Below are 22889 nucleotides of genomic sequence, written 5' to 3'. Positions count from 1 at the left end.
AGGAACTGATGATACACCCAGCATGATTGGTAAAGAGGCAGGTTTTGTCAACCTATTTGCAAAATATGCTGGACATCCCCTGATAGGCTTTTACTGTATAGTAAATGAGGGGCTTTGTGTACAAAAACTGGCCTTAAGGAACTTGAAGGAAGGAAAAGTGGAACCAAGGTAATTAATTTCTAGGAATACAATTTCAGAATTTACTGAGTGAGGTGAATTTAGTGTACGTGAATGCTTATGTCCAACAATGTTTGTTAGCTCAGTAGAGATTCTGTGCTTAAACAGTTTGAGTGGATGAAGTTCGTCTGTTTTACATGAATGAAAAATGTTCTTCTCAAGAATCATATGATATTATGTGGATATGTAGATTAATGTATTTTATTTAATGTATTCTCCTTACATTGAAATGACATGAACACCAAATAACAGGAATCTGGAAAACACAATGCTATGTTTGATAATATAAAAGCCTTAACAAACACATGAGAGATATGCCACAGTAGAGAGGTGGTTAGCATGATGCTATTACAGCTCAGGGCATTCCAGAGAACGGAATTCAATTCTGGCGCTGTTCTGTGAGGAGTCTCTGTATGTCCTACGCTTGGAATGCATGGGTTTCTCCATGTCCTTCGGTTACCTCCAACAGTCCAATGACATACCAGGTAGGTTCACTGGTCATCGTAAATTGTCCCATGATTAAGTTAGGGGTGATCAGGTTTGCTGGTGATTGCTGTGATGCCGTGGCTCGAAGGGCCAGAAGGGACTACTCTGTGCTGTATCGCTACATAAATAAAGTACTGAAATTCCTGCTAAGTCAGAGATTCAGAGCTTTTCAATGCAATTCTGAGTACCACTGGTTCAACAACTGAGCAATTTTAAAATTCACTAAATTCAGGTCACCTGAAGAAACTGCAAAAATTCATAAATTCTCACATTGGACAAACTGACTTTGAAAATGATGCAGTAGATTGACTGATTTGGATAATTTTGAAATGCAATTAACTAATTTACAATTCAGTTGAATTTGGGGGCAAAAATTTGTCAAGAACTGAACTAGAATCTACTGAAAGATATCAGTTAGTGACTAGATCAAAGCATAAAAAATCCAGACAATTTGGTTCTGAAACCCTGAAATTCCATTCATGAAACTTAACTGTGAAAAGTCTTGCAATGGCAATATTTACAGTATTTTCATTGACAAATTCCTATGAGTCATTGTTTTCAGCAATGAACTCGGACACGTCCAACTATAAGAATAGATTTACGGATGAGACTATTGCCACACACAAAACGACCAAATACAAGCCAGATATAAGATATTTGCCATCACCAGTACAGCAACAAATGTCTCAGAGTACAGTGCACTTAATTTGCTTTCCTTGATCTTTTATGAATATGCAAAACTTATAATTTCACTTCACATTCCCTAAGTTATATGAGGTACAATAACAATATTAGTTAGAAATGTCGTTTTTCAATTTTTAAAGAATTAATAATAATTTTGAACAGGTTTTCTGAAGTACATATATTTAAATGTTATATTTTTAGTAACAAAAAAGAATGAATACATCTAACAACAGGACTTAGCCTTATCCCTTAACAAAAAGTCCATAATTATTGTTACTAACTCATTAATCAACAATAATCTCTTCTTAAAATTATCATGGAATGCGAGAGAACTTTTCATATTATCACCATTTTGGGTACGCACTCTCAAAAATGTTCACCGTCCCTGGAATACGATAAACAGAGAGCTCTGAAGCCACAGTCAGGACTAAAATACTCAGATAGGGAAATGTGAAGCTATGGAGGGCTTCCAATACAAGGACGAGCCATCCCCAGACCCAGACCCAATGCCAGTCAGAGAGCAGAGGTGGCAGGGGAACACAGACAGAAATCGATCTCCTGTTCATTGCCCAACAGTGCACCTTCCTTTCAAAAATCCAGTTTCGTTATATCCTATACCTCAATATCCCAACTGGAATTTCTATAATACTGCTGTTCCAGTTACTTTACTTCGGTTTGTGTCATGAGCTTGAAGACAATATAACCCTAACCCTCTGACCACGTAACTCCATGTCATGGCTACCATTTTACCTAACAAGGCCCTCTCATTATCCCTGTGTTGCATTAGCAGCTACTGATAGTCAACTACTTATTCAGATTCCTTAATTTTAAAAAAAGTGCTTATACCATCCTCCTCTGCTCTATAGCTCTGGTTTCAGTCTTAAACAAGCATCCTTCCTGATGCAATCCATAATTGCCCAAAGAACAACCCACACTTTCTCTATTTCACATTTACTTCTTGTGATATCAAACAAAGCCATGAATGACACACTTCTCTCCCAACACCTCCTCTCTCTCCAATTCATTGGATGAAGAGGTAGGAACAGAGGTCTTTATCACAAACACCTATTTTGCCAGCAATTCCTCATTCACCTTTAAAGCTCAACTCGTTCTTTAACCCCAGTTGTTTATGTATTAGGCCCTTGATGAAATCTCTTACCACAATCAAGATTGAGCTTTATATGTTCATTTATAGCAAGTGTTTGATATTGTCATGGCTGTGATCAGCACATGACATTAATGAGCTCCAAGTTGTTTATCTGCAATACTCACACTGCAAAATATGAGCGATGAGGAGTGCAGATGTGTTCTCGCTGCATATTATTTTGTTCTCTGCCAGGTCCCGCTTAATTTGCAGTGCAAACAAGTACCTAGAAATAGAAAGTGACACAATTAATGGAAGCTCTACCCTTCAGTTTGAAAACACATCCACAAATACAGCATTGCAGGTGCTTCATTCCTAGTAACACTCTTCTACTACCTGACATCAGAGGACTTCGGGATTCTGTAACCAAACACAATGATCTATAAACAGTCAAATAAATAGCCTGCTAGGCACAGTAAATGCAAGAAAACCCACCACGGAGTAATCTTAAGTAAATAAAATGTACAGGAGTTCAGCAAAGACCATGACGTGTGTATGAAAATTATAGATTCCTCCATACAACATGAACCATCTAGGCCAGCGGTCTCCAACCACCAGGCCGCAAAGCATGTGCTACCGGTCCACAAGGAAACGATATGATTTGGCGATATGAGTCAGCTGCACCTTTCCTTATCCCCTGTCACGCAATCTGTTGAGTTTGAATGCACACGAGGTCATTACCCGCACGTCATCCACTTCAGCGCGGGAAGGAGATCAACTCCTCGAGCTTGCAAATGACGCCGGGCTGAAAAGTATGTTTGACATAACATCTCTGCTGGTATTCTGGATCAAAGTCAAGGCTAAATATCCTGAGATAGCCACAAAAGCACTGAAAACGTTGCTTCCATTTCCAACATCATATCGCTGCGAAGCACAGTTTTCTGCAATGAATGCAACGAAAACTAAATTGCGGAATCGACTAAGGAACCTCCTTCGAGTATCGCTGTCTCCCATCACCCCTCGATGGCACCGTCTTGTTGCAGGGGAACAAGCCCAGGGCTCCCACTGATTCAGTGATATTGGTGTGTTCCAATGATTTTATATGTTCACACGGGGAAAATATGTGCTGTGTGTTTAATATCCAAACGTTACTTAAAATGTTATGATGCTATTGACTTGTAATTGACTATAGTCACGCGAGGAAAATATGCGCTGTGTATTTAATATTAAATTCGTTAGATAAAGCCTTTTAGAAACGAAATCGAGTGTATTAGCCGTTTATCACCTATATTCCAGTCGTGAGTAACACCCCCCCGAACAGAATCGCCAAAAACTATTTACAGAAAAAAAATTGGCACGTACACACATGCGCACAGGTGCCCGCGCAAGGCTTCATGATCATTGTAGTCTTCTCGGGGTGAAAACAACGTATTTGACGGTTACTCTTGTCCGTTTGCAATTCCACCCCCCCCCCCGCCCCCCGGGGTCAGCCGGTCCGCAAGAATTTTGTCAATAATAAACCGCTCCGTGGTGCAAAAAAGGTTGGGGACCCCTGATCTAAACTTCAACAAACTGAAGCCAAAATTTACAGCACAAGTCATCAGTTGGCCTGAAATAGCAGGTGTACTTGAATCTTACATGTTTAGCTTTTTTTTTTAAACCTCACTTTTTAAGCTCCCCCATTCTGTATAGCAAGTTAAGAGTTGGGTCAGATTGAAAAGAGCAGGGTGTCGGGGCCCAAGGCAAGTGACGGATCAGTTCAGCTCGCTGCTCCGCAAGGTGTACTAGTCTCTGCGCTGAACTGAGGCTGTGGCCTGCAACTAACTCACTTTTGTAAACCTCAGTTCTGAATGCCATTTGCTTACTTTTATTGTTTCCACAATTTGATTTTCTCCCCCTTCTGCACATTGGACATTTTACGGTCTTTTGCTTTAATGGGTTCTATTGGGTTTTGTGGCTGCCTGCAAGAAGACAATTTTCAAGTTTGTATGAAGTATACATACTTTGATAATAAATGTACTTTGAGTGAACTAAGATTAATAAGAGATCTGGTGGATAAGGATACCAAAGTGAGCAGGTGGTAGAAACCCAGATACAGACCAGGGCAAAATCCTTGGGTCTAAATCCAATGCCTACAATTTAAAAAGGGCCCATTAGAGATATGACAAATAGCCTAGTGTGGATTGGGAAAACAAAATAAAGGGAAGGTCAGTAGATGGAACAATGGCAGATATTTGAGTAACCATTTTATAGCATTCAGCAGGAATTTATCCTAATCAGAATAATCCTTGGTAAACAAAAAAAAAGTCTTAAGAAAATATTAAGTTGAAAACTACATTACAGAGCAGCAAAAGCTACCAAAGGCTTGGGAATTTTTTTTAAGAACCAGTTGTGGAACATTAAAAGGTTGACGGAAAGAGGAATGAAGAAAATAATAAACGAGTGAAAGAACAGCGTTCATGGATATATAAAAACAAATTCAAACCTTGGGGCCAAAGAGTTAAGAGTGAAGGAAAGATTTAAAAAGGACCTCAAGGGCAACTTTTTCCACGCAGAGAATGGTAACTACATGGAATGACCCACCAGAGGAAGTGGTTGAATTGGGTACAGTAGTATTATTTAAGATGCACTCAGGCAGGATATGCCAGGAGGGGTATGGGCTGAACACAGGAAATTGGGAATAGCTCAGTGGCCATTGTCAGTACAGACTTGATGGGCTGAATGGGCTGTATCCGTGCCGTATTGCCCTATGACCTCTGCACAACTGGAACTGCGAAATACAAAACTCTTGGCCCATTTCAAAATCTTTTCGTCAATGAATCTGGATTGATCCACCTGCCAGAGAAAATAGAAAACTAATCATAAACCCTCGAGTCAATTCTCAGGACTGCTGCCTTTAGAACAGAAGGCTAACTTTTCCAACTTTTCTCTACATAGCGAAATTACTTCGTCCCTTATGACACCAGTCAAACCTGCTCTGTATGTTAAGACCCTTACATTTTTCCTCAAGCACTGGTTGCAGAATGGTCGGCGATATCCAATCAGGTCCAAACAATGACTTACACAATTTACAACATAACCTTTTTGTATCTGTAATCAATTTAATCTATATTTACAGATTAGAAACTTTTTAAATACTGTTCTTCCTACTTTTCCGAATCTATATCCAATGGATATTTTGGAAAAAATTTTAGATTTAAATCCTTTTCAGAAAGGTGCAATAGCAACCATTTATATTATGAAAATACATCCAGACTTATCTAATAAAATTAAGAATGATTGGGAAAGGGAACTTAAGCTTGCTTTACCTATTGAAAAATAGGACCAAATTCTTCAATTAGTTAATTCATCCTCTATATGTGCTAAACATGTGCTGATACAGTAGTACATAGGGCCCATATGTTTAAGGATAAATTAGCTCATTATTACTCTCATATAAATCTTGTATGTGATAGATGTCACTCTGAGATAGCTTCTTTAACTCATATGTTTTGCTCATGTCCTTATTTGAAAAAATATTGGAAAGATATCTTTGATATTATTTCAACTGTTTTGAGTATTGATTTACAACCTCACTGGTAAACCTCATTGGTTTACCAATGATAGAACCAATTCATCTAACCTCTTCAGCTCGGATGATTGCATTTGTTACATTAATGGCTAGATGATCCATTTTGCTGAAGTGGAAAGAGATTAATCCTCCCACTACGTTTCATTGGTTCTCTCAAACTATGTTGTGTTTAAATTTAGAAAAAATTAGAAGTGTCATTTATGATCCTTCTATTAAATTCGAAAGACTTGGAAGCCATTTATTCAACACTTCCATTTAATGTAATTTGACCTTTTCCAAACCTATTCTATTAGTTTCAAATATATGGAGAGGGGCGTGGAGTTAATGACACTAATGGTCCTTTTTGACGTAACATAACAGCCCATATCTTTTTCTTTTATTAGTTTAGTTGCTTAGTATCGTTTAGTTTAGTTTATTTTGGGGGGGTATTTTATTTTTTTTTATTTTTCTATGCTATTTTTACATTTTTTTAAAGTTATATAATATTTGTATTCGTATTTTGCAAGACTTTGGGAGGTTTAATATCCATGTGTTAACTGAGTTCTCATTTTTATATGCTAATTATTAATGTAATCCAATAGCTTTATATTATTATGTTTAACATTTTGATATCAATAAAAAGAATGGAAAAGAAAGAAAGAATTTAATCTAAGTGTGCGAGATGTCATTGACACTGCATGGGATCGTTCGATGTGGAAAGCCATGATCGCCAAAGCGTGTAACGCACAAGGCATATGAAGAAGAGTCAATTTTGAAATTCATGAAATCAAAAAAAAAAATTTAAACCACTAATGAGACATGCAACTAAAACAATTACACAAGGCTTTTGAATTTGTGCTAATTACAGCATATTGTCTCACCACTGTCACAAAAAATTCACAAGGACGTACAAGGAGAGTCCCCCCCCACGGAGTGCAGGTTTATAAAATCGTGAGGGGCACCGATAAGGTGGTCAATCTTTTTTCCCCTCCCAGAGTAGATGAATTTTAAACTTGAAGGTATAGATTATGGATGAGAGGGGAAAGATTTAAAAGTGACCTGAGGGGCAAAGTTTTCCATACAGAGAGTGGTGGCTATGTGAACCAACCTGCCAGAGGAAGTAGTAGCAGATACAACCACAAAGCTCAAGGGTTATAACGACAGGACACTGATCTGAATGGGTTAGAGGGATTATGGACCAAATGCAAGGAAATGGGATGAGGTCAAATAGACGCCATTTGCATACTCCAATGCAACATTCACAGTGCTTTCTCTACCATAGTCCTGTCCATTTCACCAGCGCATGGTTATAATTTTACTCAACATTGTGTATTATGCCAGCAAGTTTCAAGTCTGGCTTCATTATGCTATTTCCAACACAAGGGTTTGACTTTAAAAAATTAAAGACCACAAAATTTGACCCATGGGATCTTATTACAAACTAGCCTACAGATGGAAAAATATTCATCTACCACCTTCTGCTTTCTGACACTAACTACTTTCTTATCCAGCATTTTAATTTCAAGTCCCTGGGCTTCTCTCAGTTAGCTAGAGTCCCTCAAGGGGGATTAAATTGGCAGAGTGCATCCATGACAGAACAAGAATGATCTGGAAACTCAGGAAAATGCTGGAATTAATAAAACCTCTCATGAATGAAAACATGCAAAGAAACGTTAATCTTTAATAGGATTTGTCTGTTCTGATCTTCTCACCAGCCTAATTGAAGGCAGCTCCAAGGTTGGATTAGTGGTTTGTAGTTCCAAAATAGAAAATCTAATTTGAAGTACTCAGGATAATAATGTTTTGGGTGTAAACAATCCATAATCCACTTGCCAGAAATGAGTACAGCTCCACAACGCCAAAGAAACTTTTATATAATCCAAGACAATGAAACCTGATTAACTGACAGTTCATTGGTCTCCCAGTTCTCAATATCAGAATAGTAATGTGTGGTTTGTATGCATTACAATTACTTGTCCAGTTTACTCCCAGACCCATCACCTTTTCCATTAAGGAGAACAGGTACATGGAAACAGCATCACATACAGGTTTGCCCCCACAATCCTGACTTGGAAATCTATCACTGATCCATTGTCACCAAGTCCAAGAATTCTTGATTAAACAACAGTTCAGGAGTATTTCCACCAGAAAGACTGCAGCTGATCAAAGCAGCAACTCGCCTCTCCTTTCTCAATGGTAATTAAGGTTGGACAATAAACACTGGCTATTCTAGTGACAAAGATGCCGGAAAAATAGACCAAAGGTGATAAAATACTGAAGTACATGTATATCCTACGGTACCAGAGAGTGTAATTATTTAAATAATTGGCTCCTTCAGGTTGTCATAGCCGGGAGTGGTAATGGGGACAAACTCCCACCATCTATTAAATGCTCCCAAAGGCGTGTGTCTCAAATAGCTCCTGACAACCAAGTCCAGCTCCTGGCCTTCGTGTGTGGCTTAGCTACTAAGCTTGGTGGAACCGTTTCTACTGACAGGAGAAGAGGCAAAGGTGACACCTTAAAACCAGTCTCTTCAAGCAGAGGAAACTCGGCAACCATAGTTAGTAGCTGATCTCGAAGGAAAACTCCGATCTCAAACCTCTGTTGCCTTGTAGCTATACCCACTCAAGGGGAATGCTTCAGAAGTAAAACTAGAGGAAAAAGTCCAGATCTGGAGCCCCTAAGGCAGTCCTACATTGAGCTCAACACTGACTGACAATTCCTGCAACAACACTGCTGCCAAACTATTGGTCTCTGCTGTTCTTTTGGATTCATCAGCTGCGTGGAGAGAGGGAGCTTGCTACATGGGAAACAGCATGCTCTCCATATTGTACCACCCTGGCTTGCTATCACATAAGACAGCTAGAACGCAGTATCCATGGCCAACCCCAACCAGCCTCCGAAATGACTGTTGCAACCACCATCCTGATTTTACAACGTGAAATAATTGCATCTCATGCATCATGGCAGCAGTAGAAATCAATGACTGAAAATGCATTCAAATGTCACTCATTACCTTGTATACTCCTCTAGCAGCTGACCAGGGTCTGGGGGGAAAAACTTAACACGAAGTCTGAACAATGTGTTCTTTGGTCCTGTAAAGAATGAAACATATTTAGTCACATACTGAGGTCACTCCAATGTCAAAGGCACAATTTCAATGAAGGATATCAGACTAAAACAAATAACACCACAAAATCTGAATCAAAAGCTAAATTCAGGATCCTATACAAAAATATTTTTTACCTAATCACAATGAATCTTTTAACTTTATTAACAAACTCATTACTTGTTTGTGTGGTTATAGGAACAGAATGGATATGAATGGCAAACAAAGAGGTCATGCAGCTGAGATAGTCTGACACTCAAAGGAAATATTGACAGCTCTGTTGTTTGCTTACTGGATCTTAATTCCAGGATAGAGAATCAAATGATAAAAACAAATGCGATTCACCGTGCAAATTAAAAGCTAAAGATTAAGAGAGGCTCAAGTGGAATGAATACAATTTTGATGGACTCTTGGTTTCCTGATTTGAAATAAGCCAGCATTTATCAAAATGTTTCAAATCATTCCAAGCATAACAGCTTGAGTTTGCATTCTTAAAGTGCAATGAGTGTAACCATTACAATCTCAGCCCGGGTCACACAACAGGATTCACAATAGAGTAATAGAGAAGGTCATCCTCCACAATGGTATACCTTGCCATTACAGGATTTATGGATTGCAGACAAAGCCTAGTTGCAGACAAGAATTCTGGCGTGATTAAACCATTTAGACACATTCCTACTTCTGTTAAAGAATTTTATTCTTGGAAAAATTCCCATTTTGGTCACCCACTGCTAACATCACTCTCTGGCTCTATGCTGGATGCAGAAAACAGCTCCTTCTATTCTTGAACCAAACCTTCTTCACATCACTACCTCTCTCCTTACTACAATTCAGAAACAGCTTCTTTCCCTCTGCCAGATTCCTAAATTGACCATGGATCCATGAACACACCTTATTAACCCTTTTCTTTGCTCTGTTTATTCATTTTTGTAATTTATAGTCACGTTATGCTCTTGCACCGTACTGCTGCGCAAAGCAACAAATTTCATGCCATCCAAGTCAGATTTAATTTTGGTAACTAAACAGTTCTCTGAGCTGGTTGAGACAGCTTGGCTTTAATTCACACACCGACCATTCGGTGCACATTGCCAACTAGTTCCAAGTTGGGAAATTCAAAAATCGAGGTTGAGTTGACCAGAAACTTTCTTTAGTAACAGAGGTCCCTTTAATTGCATTATTTGGGGTAATTTCTGACCCTGGGCCACCTGAGCCTTCCAGAATCAGAGCTATAATGTGTTAAAATGTGATTATCACTGCAAGCTTACTAGCAAAACTGAATTGCCATAGACGGTTCACTGGCAGATATTACCTTGTGCAAAATAAGCACGATTACAAGTGGATTCCAAACTAGTCACCAGGACCACAAATATGCATTCAGTGTAATTAGCCTGGCTACAATCAATGTTGTCCTGTGCACGTTGGGAGCACAGAACAACACAGAAAGAACAAATCACATCACCATCTACCCAGTACCCATCAGGAAACTCATCCCACCTGCAGAAGAATTCTGATTTCTACATCGGCTTCATTAGCCATCTCAGAACTGAAGTGGAAATTATCTATGGGACTGTCTAACATGGTAAAAATCTGGTCAACATAAATGTTTACTCCATACTTAGGAACTGGACAAATCCAATGACAATCTGTAAAGTAGCTAATAAGAACAAGTAGCAAGCAATTCCAGGTACCTTATCAATACTAACAATGAAGAGAGCAAACTGCAGTGCTCAGTAATACATACCCACGTGGCAAAGTAATCTGATATGACAACTTGAATTCAGTTTTGGAGGGGTGCACTTACATCAAAAACTACAATTTGAACTTGGATAAATTTGAATAAATAATGAAGGCCATTCTAAAGTTGTAAAATTACATTAAACAGCTTGTCAGTAAATGTAATTTTCCTGATTCTGAAATGTTTATTAGCAAATAAATCACAGAAAAAGTGATCCATCCACAAGAAACTAGAGGTTAAGTACTGCATTAATCTACAAGGAATTGCAACATCCCCCAGGGACTGGAAGTTTCATCAGCCAGCAAATGACCAAAGTACAGAGGATTCCAGTTAATTGGGACACATGGGGACCAGTACATTTTGGCACAATTAGCTAAAGTTTAATGGAAATAGTTAAAAAGATATGAAAAAGACAAACTGCTGTTTAACTGTGATAAATTATGTATTTAAATGAAATACAAAACAAGTTAAAAAACTAATACTACTACATTACTATAAAACTGTATTAGTTAATAGTTATCAGCGGAGGAATCCATCCAGTGTACGCTGCCATGTTCTTTTGATTGACTGTAAACAAAATCAGTCCAGACATCTAGTGCAGATAATGGACTGCCTCACACAACGCTGTTGATGACTGTATCTTCCAAGTTTTCATTTTTATTGTAACATTCAAGAAGACTGTTAATACCTTCAAATTCTTTGTAGTTCATATCCTGAGGTAGTGAAATGGTTTCATTTTCACTTCTGGCTGTTTCTGGCATCACCATTCCTGAACACTTGAAACCTCAGTGAGCTAAGCAGTTTGGAATTACATTTTATTTCTCACCAACTATCAGTGACAAAAATTACTGCTTTTTCAACACAAACACACACAAATTTTAAAACTGTTTGCTCTAAGGATGAAGTAGTGTCTAATGGCCACACAAGCGGACACAACTGATACTCGTTAGAAACTGCTCGGTAACAGTCTTCTGTCCCAAGCGGCAAAGTGTCCCAAATATACAAAGGAAATCAAGGATATTTTCTCAATTAGTTTTTGTTCTTTAAGAGTTGTTCGAAATATGCAACTGACCTAATGGCCAAATTAATCAGAATGCATTGTAATTTTAAAAAATAGATTGCGTAAATCAGCAGATGTCAAGAACTTTTAGAATTACATGAAAAGTTGCAAGACTAAATGTAGGCCCCATAAGAAGCAAAGAAAAGGGAAATGATAATAAACGGTCAAAGTTCCTTTCCAAAACAGACAACAGTTGGATGACAAGCAATCAAAAAAAGTGGTAAGGTTTCTACCCTGAATAATAAAGAGATTATACAAATATTCCAGAAACATTAGAAAAATTAGATTATTTTCTCAATTGTGGAATAATCCCAACAGATTAGAAGACAACACTATTATTCATGAAAGTGAGGAGAGGGGCAATAGGGACTACAGACCAACATTGTCAGGAAAGCAATGCACGAATCTTAAGGAAACAAGATACTGCAGGTGCTGGAACTGGATCAAAAACGAGATGCTGGAGGATTTCAGTGGGTCAGGCAGCATCGTAGAAGCAAAGTCACGTTTTGGGTCAAGACCCTTCATCTGCAAAGAAAGAGCAAATAGCCAGTAGAATTGGAGCAGAGCAAGCAATAGATGAATCCAGGCGAGGAGGGGAGATAGCAGATGGAACAGGGGGAAATGGAAATAGCAATAGAACCACTGGGAAGTAATAGGTGGCTGCAACAAAGGACAGAAGTTCAACTCAAATTTATTTTCATGGGCATTTATAAGATATAAATGATGTGAAAATTAGCTTTATGCAGCAGCACAGTACAAACAATTTGACCAATTATACACAATTTACACAACTTTTTCCTATCTATTCAAGAACCTGATGGCAGTGGGGAAGAAGCTGTTGTTGAACCTTCAGAGTCCTGGAACTTCTACCTCAATTCCTCTAGTGCTAGCCTGACGCATGCCTGAAGTGCGACGTATAATGGAACCCGATAAGGGCAGAGAACTCCTTTAGCATGTAGTACAGACGGCACTTGACCACTAGCTCTCCAGGTCAGAGAGCAGCAGGACTGAGATGGAACTGCCATGTCCAAGCACCCATGATGACCTAGGCCAAAAGCAAATGCTGCTATCTCTGCGTTTACCTGGTCCAATCCGTGTAGTGGATGGTGAAACCGTCAAGCTGAAGCATCATTTCCAGAGAACTGGGAGGCAACTACATCTCCGTGAAACATAGTGCACAGCAGTCCTTCATGTCTCCCTGATACAGCTGTCTTGCTTTGAGGCGGAAGCTCCTAAATCTCAATGCTTCAGTCTTACCTGAAATCCTCCCCAACATCCATGGTTCCTGGTGCAATGGAAGCCTTCCCGATACTACCAGGTGCTGAACTCACTTTCTGGGTGGACTATTTTGCCGTGTCTGTCTAGTGTATCCCAAGATGACTAATGCAGCTATATGGTGTAAAACATTGTTCATTACTGCTGTTATTGAGGCTGTAGACTTCAGATTTAAAACTGGATTTATTGTTCTCTTGGATGCTACAAAATATCAACTGGTTTCCCTTTCCTAAGAAGCCCAAAATCTAAACCAATGACCAAGCAAGATTAACTAGAATCTATAAAGAATATGGACATGTGGCAAAGATTTTGGGCAAGCTTTGATCAATGCGGTTTGTAGACTGGACTCTGTAGTTCACGTTACAATGCGTTTCTGGTCTCTCCTTTTTTAGTTACTGTTTTGTACAATTGAAGCAAACTAGTGCTGCAACCTACAGACAGCAAGAGATATGGTGCTGGAATGAACTAAACTGAGCTGAACTAAATATGCCCGGACTCTTTCCATGCCTTTGTGATTTGGTATTTTGTATTGTTTTTCGCTTTTTTTTAGATCTTCCTTGATATTTGCATAATTTTATTTCTTTGCATGTTGAGGATTTGATGCTTTCCTTTTTTGTTTCATGGCTGTCTGTGGGAAGACAAATCTCGTGTTTGTATACTGCATACAGACCAAGAAAAAAATGTACTTTGAACTTTTGATATCAAAAAAACTGTTATGAGGTTACGTGTCACCTGCAAAATTTTATGCTTAAACCCTGGCACATTTAATACAATTTGCTGCAAGACAATTTTGTGACCAACACTATTAGCCAAGCTAGAACACAAAATGAACAAATCACATATAAAATGGACATGATGAAAGACTGCAGCCAACATGAAGAATGGAAAATAATGAGTGAAAAGACTTACTTTGCACTTGTTTCACAATAGGCTTTGCAGGTTCAAGCCAGATCTAAATGAAAAGAAAACATGGAATGAACTAAAAAGCAAATTCAAAATAAAAAAGATGAAAATGAAATGCCAATTTTGCATTATCCATTTAGAGGACAGCATATGATCTAATGTAATTTTGTCCTATTAGTGCTTTATGGTATTGCATGTACCATGAAATGTTGAAAATGTACAAACATTATAAGTGGAATTGCATGCAACATTACCTTAGCCATGTCTGAAAATACACACATGTACATATATGCACATACACAATGAACTCACTGACACATTACATTATCATAATGAGGGCAAAACTTAACACCTACCATCATTTGAGTAAAATGGGCTTTAACTCTGCTGCATGCATAAATGGTGAAACCCAGAGGCCATCCTCTATGACACCAGAAGTCTCCACAACCTGCACTGTTAAAGCATTGGCCAAAAGAAACTTATCAGAACATTAACAGATGAAAGGTCCGGAGGTAGATGTCACCTGGACCAGATGGACTACACCGCAGGATTCTGAAAGAGGTAGCTAAAGAGATTGTGTAAACATTAGTAGAGATAAGACCATAAGATATAGGAGCAGAATTAGTCCATTTGGTCCATTGAGTCTGCTCTGCCATTTCATCATGGCTGATCCAATTTCCTCTCAGCCCCAATATCCTGCCTCCAGCTCCCCGCCTGCCATATCGCTTTGTGCCCTGACAAACCAAGAACCTATCAAGCTCTGCCTTAAATATACATAAATATTGGCCCCCACAGATCTTTCAAGAATCGGCAGAATCCGGAATAGTTTCAGAAGAGGGTTGAATGTCAGCCCACTACTTAAGAAAGGAGGCAAATGAGGCTGCTTAACATGCTCGTAAAGGATAGGTACTAACTTGGACAAAGACTGGCCCAACATGGTCTTCAAGGAGCTGCAGCTTGGATGCACTTCATGCAGACGTAGTTCCCTGGTAGACTCTGGGTCTCCCAGGACTCCAACACCCAGCATGAAGAACACACAATGACCATTTACTTCACTAGGTACAGCAAGAGGAAAAATGGGAACATTAACAGAAACTTACCCACAGCCAACACCTCTTTCAAGCCAAAACCTGATACTCCTCTCACCACTGGCCTACTCCAACAATGGCTGCCTCACCTGTCCCTTCAGCACTTGTAAACAAGCGTCAATGACCTGTGAGAAACCTCCTTGCTCTGCTCTGCTCCTGCTGCTCATTGGGCCACTGGGTCTGATGGCTCTTAGCCTGTACACGCTGGAGTTTAGATGAATGAGGGGAGAATCTTATTGAAACCTAATGAATATTGAAAGGCCTGGATACAGCAAATGTCGGGAGAATGGTTTGTATAGTGGGGGAGTCTAGGACCAGAAAGCACAGCCTTGGAACAAAAGGATGTCTCTTTAGAACAGAGATGAGGAGGAATTTCTTTAGCCAGAGGGTGGTGAATCTGTGGAATTCATTGCCACAGACAGCTGTAGAAACAGAATCATTTGGTATATTTAAATATGAGGTTGATAAGTTCCTAATTAGTAAGGGAATTAAAGGTAATGGGGAGAAGGCAGGAAAATGGGGTTGAGATGAATAACAAATCAGTCAAGATGGAATGGTGCAGCAGACTCCAAATAGCTTATTTCTGCTTGTGTCTTTTGGTTTATTATCTTTTTATCTACTGCTTTCACTGTATAAGCAGTCATACAATAAAGCCTTCTTTGAGAAGAGGAATTTTTTTTAAAAATAGTGCTGTATGCTCCCTTTGATTATTACAACTTCTATCCAAATCTCATCTGTATTTCTTAACCTTTATCTTGGTTTGGGAGAAATGTGAAAAAAAATCTGCTTGTTACTTCTAGGGTGCTGTGTGTGACAATTCTTCATTGTGAAAGGTTGATTATTACTGTTGCTGGTCACCAGAGACCTCAATCAGATGTACCTACATCATAATTTTGGCAAAATACCAAAGTTCACCCAGAGAAAATACATTTGCAGCACAAAATAGTGTACTGATAGTGTCTGCTGTTAATACAATAGAACCAACCAATTGACATTATGATCACTTGCATTGTACCTCACAGCACCATTCTGTGCACTCCAGCCTCCTCTACAAAGACCCAAAAAAGTTGGCCAATGGTCATGGCTCCAAGCCATCTCATTTAAGGTCAAGTAAGCTAATTCATTTCACTATCACTGATCACAACAGGATTGGTCAGAGTCAGTTAAAAAAAACTAAAATCACTTAACTAGGCAAAAACACCTTATTGGCTTGTTCCAATACTAAAATTCAGTACGATTAGTAAACAAAAACAGATGCTAAAACAAGATTTTGTACATCAAGGAGCAAGACACGCCAGAAATCAGGTACGTTCTTTTAGTCACCTCTGTCATTGCAATATGACAATATTCAGTGCCATACAAGAACAACAATCAGGAAATGTGTAAAGTATCATGGACCATTTGCAAATAAAAGAGGCAGCTGCAAACTGTACCATTGTTTTTCACGTTTGTATACCAAACTAAACAAGATTCTTCCGGAAATGTATTGTTAGAAAGTCACTTTCTCAGATCTTCAATTATAACTTGGCTGAAGATATTCAAATCTTGTGAAAGTCATCTCAATTCCTTTGAAGCATGCAGTTGAAATGCAAAGCCCTGCTTCTCTCCATAGCTTCAGTGATAAATTCTCCTATATTGCGTGCTTTTGTTTTTAAAACAGATTAACTGCAATTATTCTAGCTTGCCTGCTCCAGAAAGGGTTTGTTCTTTAGCTGACTCTATCAGCTGAATGCAACTTTCTAAGTCAAATGTTATTGTATGGAAATATTCAGTTGCAAATCCTTAGCCCATACATCAGGTATTACATGCAAATCTTACCATATCAAAAGTCCAACTTGTTGGCAGCACAAGCACAATTATATAAAATTTAAAGTGTAATGCTGAATGTTTCAGAATAAGCAGAACAAGTTTCCTCAAAATCTAATTTTGACAGGTTTGGAGCAGAAAGCTCATACCACAATAAGGAGTATGCCACACATTCCAACTGCACATTTCAATACAAACCACCAAAACTACTGTCCACCAACCTGCAGCTTCTTCCACTGCAGCAGTCACTTGCCAGCAATATGGTCACAAGGAGGCAGAGTGTGTAGCAGTTAGTGCTGCTGTCTCAAAGCTCCAAGGACCAGAATTCAACCCTGTCTCCTGGTAGTGTCTACTGCTGCTCTGTTTGCACATTCTCCCTCTGACTATGTCGGATCTCCCCCAGATGTTCCCATTATTTCCCACAACGATGTGCTGATACATTAATTAGCTACCATAAATTACCTGCGAAATAAGTAAGTAGCATAAGGAATCAAACAGGAGTTGATGGCCTTGTGAGAGATTATAGGAAGGGTAGAGAAATGCTTGTCTGGCTAGGAACTGGCAGGAGCTCAACATACCGAATAGATTCTGTGCTACAAGAAATACAAGAACAAAGTAAATAACAATCATGCAGCCAAGGGAACAAAGTGATAGAACTTTGGTTCAAAACTTATAATACTAAAATTACTTTTTATTTTTATACAGTCCTAAATCTGAACAAAACTATGAAGCTATGAGACACTGTCTTTGGTATAATGGGAAACTACATTTTAAAAACATTGTTTACAGTTAGATACATAGCCAAAAAGTAAACAAGGCCATCAAGTTAAAACTAGTGACATGAGAGACTGCAGATGCTGGAATCTAGAGGAACAGTGGGTCAGGCAGCATTTCTCGGGGTGGGGGGGGGAAGAGTTGGGGGGGGGGAAGAGTTGGAGGGCAGAGACCATCAATCTTCCATGTCAAAACTCCTGATCTAGACCTAAAGTTAAAAGTAGTATCTAATTGACAAAAAAAGGATTAAAATGCTACCAAAAGCAGCTAACAGGGTTGAAAAAGTTTCGAATTCAGAGGTCCAAGGCATTGATAAGTAGAAGAACGCAAGGGAAGCCTGAAAAAAAATCGAGCAGGCAAAGATTTCTCCAGATATACAAAAAAAATTAATATGGGCCCTTTTGTGACAAGTAGAAATACTGGGGACAGAGAAGTTCCCTTCATGAAATAAGACACAGGAAACTTCCCAGCAATAGTGGAGGACTACATTTTACAGGTAAATAAGGAATGGAAAGAAATCATCGATTACTAGTACTGAGAATTACTGGATCTGAAAGGCATATCTTGGACCTGATGACCTGCATTCAAGGATTTAAGGTTGCAGTTTCAGAGATAATGAATGAACTGGCTGTCATCTTCCACAGATTGGAAAATGACAACCCATACACTCGTCACTGAAACACAGCAAGCATATACAGTGCCTTGTCAAGGTATTCAGTCTCAATCCTTTGTTCACAAGAATGAGTATTACAACCCAGGAATTTTAATCAATTTAACCAAGATTTTTTATTTGTGAATCACATGTTCTCTTCATTCCCACAGTAGAGCCCAAAAAAGGGAAAACTGTAAACCATGAAAAACTAAAAATTCAAAAACAAAAGTGTCAGCAGTTCAAGTGTTTATCCTCCTTTGCTCAGTGCTTAGTTGAACCACTTCTCATAGCTATTACAGCCAGTAGTCTTTTTGGATAAGTCTGTATTAGCTTTGCACAGCATGATGGGGCAAGATTTGCCAATTCCTCCTTGTAAAATTGCTCAAGCTGTGCTTGGTTAGATGGGGAGCAGCAGTAGACAGTGATTTTGACGCTTGCCAGCGATGTTTGGTTGGGTTAAGGTCAGGACTGGGCCTGTCAAGGACGTCAATTTTCTTCATCTGAAGCCAGTCTGTGGTTGATCTGGCAGTACGCTTTGGCTCACTGTCCTGCTGAAAGACGGATTTCCTCTGCAGCTTAAGCTTTCTGGCAGAGACTAGCAGGTTTTATCCAGATCTGACGAAGGGTTTCGCCCTGAAACATCGACTGTGCTTCTTCCTGTGGATGCTGTCTGGCCTGCTGCATTCCACCAGCATTTTGTGTGCGTTGCTTGAATTTCCAGCATTTGGAGATTTCAAAACGCAAACACGAGGAATTCTGCAGATGCTGGAAATTCAAGCAACACACATCAAAGTTGCTGGAGGCCAGGCAGCATCTCTAGGAAGAGGTACAGTCGACGTTTCAGGCCGAGACCCTTCGTCAGGACTAACTGAAGGAAGAGCTAGTAAGAGATAGTAAGAGTAAGAGAGTAAACTCTTACTAGCTCTTCCTTCAGTTAGTCCTGATGAAGGGTCTCGGCCTGAAAAGTCGACTGTACCTCTTCCTAGAGATGCTGCCTGGCCTGCTGCGTTCACCAGCAACTTTGATGTGTGTTATTTGCAGATTTCCTCGTGTTTGCGTTTTATCCAGATCGTTCTGCATTTAGCAGCACACTCATCTTCCCATCAATCCTGATCAGATTTCCAGACTCTGCTGCTAAAGAGCATCCCCACAGCATGATGCTACTTTCACCATACATTTACTGTAGGGATGGTGTTACCTGGCTGATGCGCAGGATTAGATTTATGCCACACATAATACCACTTAGTGTTGAGAACCAAAAGTTCCACTTTAGTCTCATCTGACCACAAGACCTTCTTCCACTTCCGTACAGTATCTTCTAAGTGATGCTTTGCAAAGTCTTTATGGGCAAGGATATGCTTATTTTTAAGCCGGGAATTCTTCCTTGCCACCCTTCCTTAAATACCCTTTTTGTGCAAAGTCTTAGGGAGTGTGAAGCCACGAACTTCATCTCCAGTTGCAGCCACTGACTTCTGCAGCTCACTCAGAGTGGCCCCTCTTATAATAAAAGAGAAGAGTCCTGCAGAAGGGTCTCGGCCTGAAACATCGACTATATTCTTCCATAGATGCTGCCTGGCCTGCTGAGTTCCTCCAGCATTTTGTGTGTGTTACTAGCCTTGCTTACAAGTGCCATTCTTCTCCAGCAACTAAGTTTAGAGAGACGATCTGATCGAGGCAGTTTTGCTGTGGTTTCATATATTTTCCACTGTTTCCCGGTGGACTGCACTGAACTCTGAGCGGTGTTCTGTGGCTTTGTACCCTTCTCCAGATGTGCTTCTCTATTAATTCATTTCCCTGACTCGTCTTGAATGCTCTTTAGCCTTCATTTTGGTCTATTGAAAATCTACCAGACTGTTCGACCTTAGAGTGAAGGAGTATGAATTTATGAATCTTATGAAAACAGGTGATTCTCCAATTTTCTGCATTAATAAATTGGGTGAGTTGGTAAGATAGTACGTATATTGTACCTGAGGAGAGTTAGCGGAGTACTTACAAAATCTGGACTCAATTTTGGTTTTTAATTTTTAATAAATTGTTGACAGGATTTGGAAGTTTTATTTTGATTTGACCTGATACATAATTAGTTCAAAAAATCTTACATCAATAGGTTTAAAATAGGTTTTAAATTTAGAAAATGAGACAGTAAAATGTGAAAATAGTTGTGGGGGAGGAATACTTTTGAAATTTTCAAGACACTGTATGTACTTGAGGTTTGAGTATATGGAAGGTAAATCAAGTTAAAAATTATGCATATGACAGTAAACGAATACATGCATACATAGGTCTAATGAAAACTTATTTGCACGTAGCATCAGACAATATTCATAAGAAAAGCATCCATTATACATTTACATTCTAATTTTGTATAGAACAAACATTATATACAAAATTACACAAGAATACAATTAGACAAAAAAAGTAAAATTCTTTGTGCAAAGTGGTCATAGTGTTGCTGAGATAGTGATTAGAATTGTGAAGGTTTATTCAAGAATTCAATGATTGAAGGGAAATAGCTGCTTTTGAACCTGTTATTATGGAACTTCAGGCCTCCTGGTAACAGTGAGATGGCATACCCAGGTGGTGGAAATCTTCAATAAAATGTTGCCTTCTTGAGGTAGGACCTCATGTAGATACTATCTTATCGTGGGAAAGAATGTGCCAGTAATGTAATTGGCCAAGCCCAGTACTGTCTGCAGCTAGTTGCGTTCCTGCACATTTGATTTGTACCAGGCCACAATGCAACCAATCAGGATAATTTCAACTGTACACCTGTAGAAATCTGTTGGCATGTGTGTGACATGGCAAACTTCGTTAACATTCAATGAAACCAAAGATGCCGGCATAAATTTCTTCCTGTAGTCAACAACCATTTATTTAGTTTTACTAACACTAAGGGATTGTTGTTGTAGTACTACTCAACCAGCTAACATACAGTATCTCGATCACATACACCGACTGATCACCCAGTAATTGTCCAACAACAGTCGGTGAATTTGCATATGGCATTGAAGCTGTGCTTAGCCATGCAGTCATGTGTGTATAGCAATTAATTACGGGTGATGCAAGTCCAACCATGCTCTTCTTGGGCACCCACACAATAGATATCTTTTTGAAGGCGGTCAGAACCTCAGGCCCAGGAGATAGATTACATCAAAGCATACAGTAAAATGCATCATTTGCATTAACAACCACAGTTTGAGGCTATGCTGGGTGCAGCACATAAATCTCACCACACATTCCAGCCTCAACATGACAATTCCCCACGCAGCTACAACAAGCTACAACAAAACAAGTCCCTTTCCATCACCCTCCTCACCCACGCATGCAAGCCTTGGACAAGCTGCCTCCTGGCCTCTGACCTCCAGACAATCGCCCTAGACTCTCAGACATCGGGCCTCCAACCTCTGGACTTGCTGAAAGGGTCTTCAACCTCTGGACTCATCAACCTCTGGACTTCCGAGTCCAGGATTCGCTGATCACATGCCTCCTAATTCAGGACTTTAAGGATCACCAGCCCTTGCTCTCAGGCCAAGGTCAGAGGTCTCGGGGACCCCTTGGGGACCACTGGCGTCCGACTTCAGAGTAGTCTGACCTGAACTCCAACATCCTGCTCCTCCCTAATTCTTTATGTAACCTCACACTCCATACCCCTAACCTGACCCCTAACTTCCCACATTATACCAAAATCCATCCTAACAAACCTAAAACATTAAGCCTAAGCCACAAACTCAGGGGACATTGAAAAAGAATTTGAAATGGTACATTAGCTCAAACTGAAATGTAATTTGAGGCATCTTGCTCCAATTTTATATTGCTCTGGTGAGGTGCCCATCTGCTATACTAGCTACGGCTGATCTCCATACACAAGGAAATAAATATTTACAATGGAGTGCAGTGAAGATTCACCATTGATTCTTGGCATGGTGACTTGTCATAAGGAGATAACAAGCAGACTGGGTCTATAACTGCTTTCAAGGGCACCCAGGCCTCTCAATGACCTTGTTTTGAGATAGACACACCTGGTTCTCAATGCCTATGTCAGAATAACATCAAGCTTTTTTCGAGTATTTTCAATAAGACCACCTCTCACTCCTCAAGAGAAAACAGGCCCAGAGAATATCATTGGAGTACTCTCCTCAAAGGGCTAGTGACATCAATTATGCAACATTCAGTAGTTATGCCATGGACTAAAGCGAACTTGTGGTGAAACGATAGCTTAATAGCAATGAATGATAAACGTAGTACTTCCTTCAAACTACTTGTACATCAACCAAATATATTACCTATAGGGACAGGAAAGGAATGGAGGGTTATGGGCTGAGTGCGGGTCAGTGGGACTAGGTGAGAGTAAGCGTTCGGCATGGACTAGAAGGGCCGAGCTGGTCTGTTTCCGTGCTGTAATTGTTATATGGTTATATGGTTAAATGTTTACCAATATTAAGAAAGTTTAAGACTCACAGATACTGCTGTTTCAAGGGAAAATAAAAAGTGGTTGAGATGGATGTC

General features: G+C 39.5%; 1 protein-coding gene across 2 annotated transcripts in view; it reads right to left on the bottom strand.

Annotated features, from left to right (window-relative positions):
* Positions 1–22889, bottom strand: part of farp2 (FERM, RhoGEF and pleckstrin domain protein 2) — a 222700-nt gene that overhangs the window by 162072 nt on the left and 37739 nt on the right. The window contains exons 4-6 of one of the 2 annotated variants that reach the window (XM_063046243.1): positions 14070–14112; positions 8998–9076; positions 2620–2717 (exon numbers count right to left, since the gene is read on the bottom strand). In XM_063046243.1, coding sequence (XP_062902313.1) covers positions 2620–2717; positions 8998–9076; positions 14070–14112 — 220 coding nt within the window. The remainder of the gene's footprint in view (positions 1–2619; positions 2718–8997; positions 9077–14069; positions 14113–22889) is intronic. The other variant, XM_063046244.1, reaches the window with a different exon arrangement.

Source organism: Mobula hypostoma, chromosome 4 (genome assembly GCF_963921235.1).
Source record: "Mobula hypostoma chromosome 4, sMobHyp1.1, whole genome shotgun sequence".
Lineage (NCBI taxonomy): Eukaryota > Metazoa > Chordata > Chondrichthyes > Myliobatiformes > Myliobatidae > Mobula > Mobula hypostoma.
This window is presented reverse-complemented; position numbering and strand designations above follow the sequence as displayed.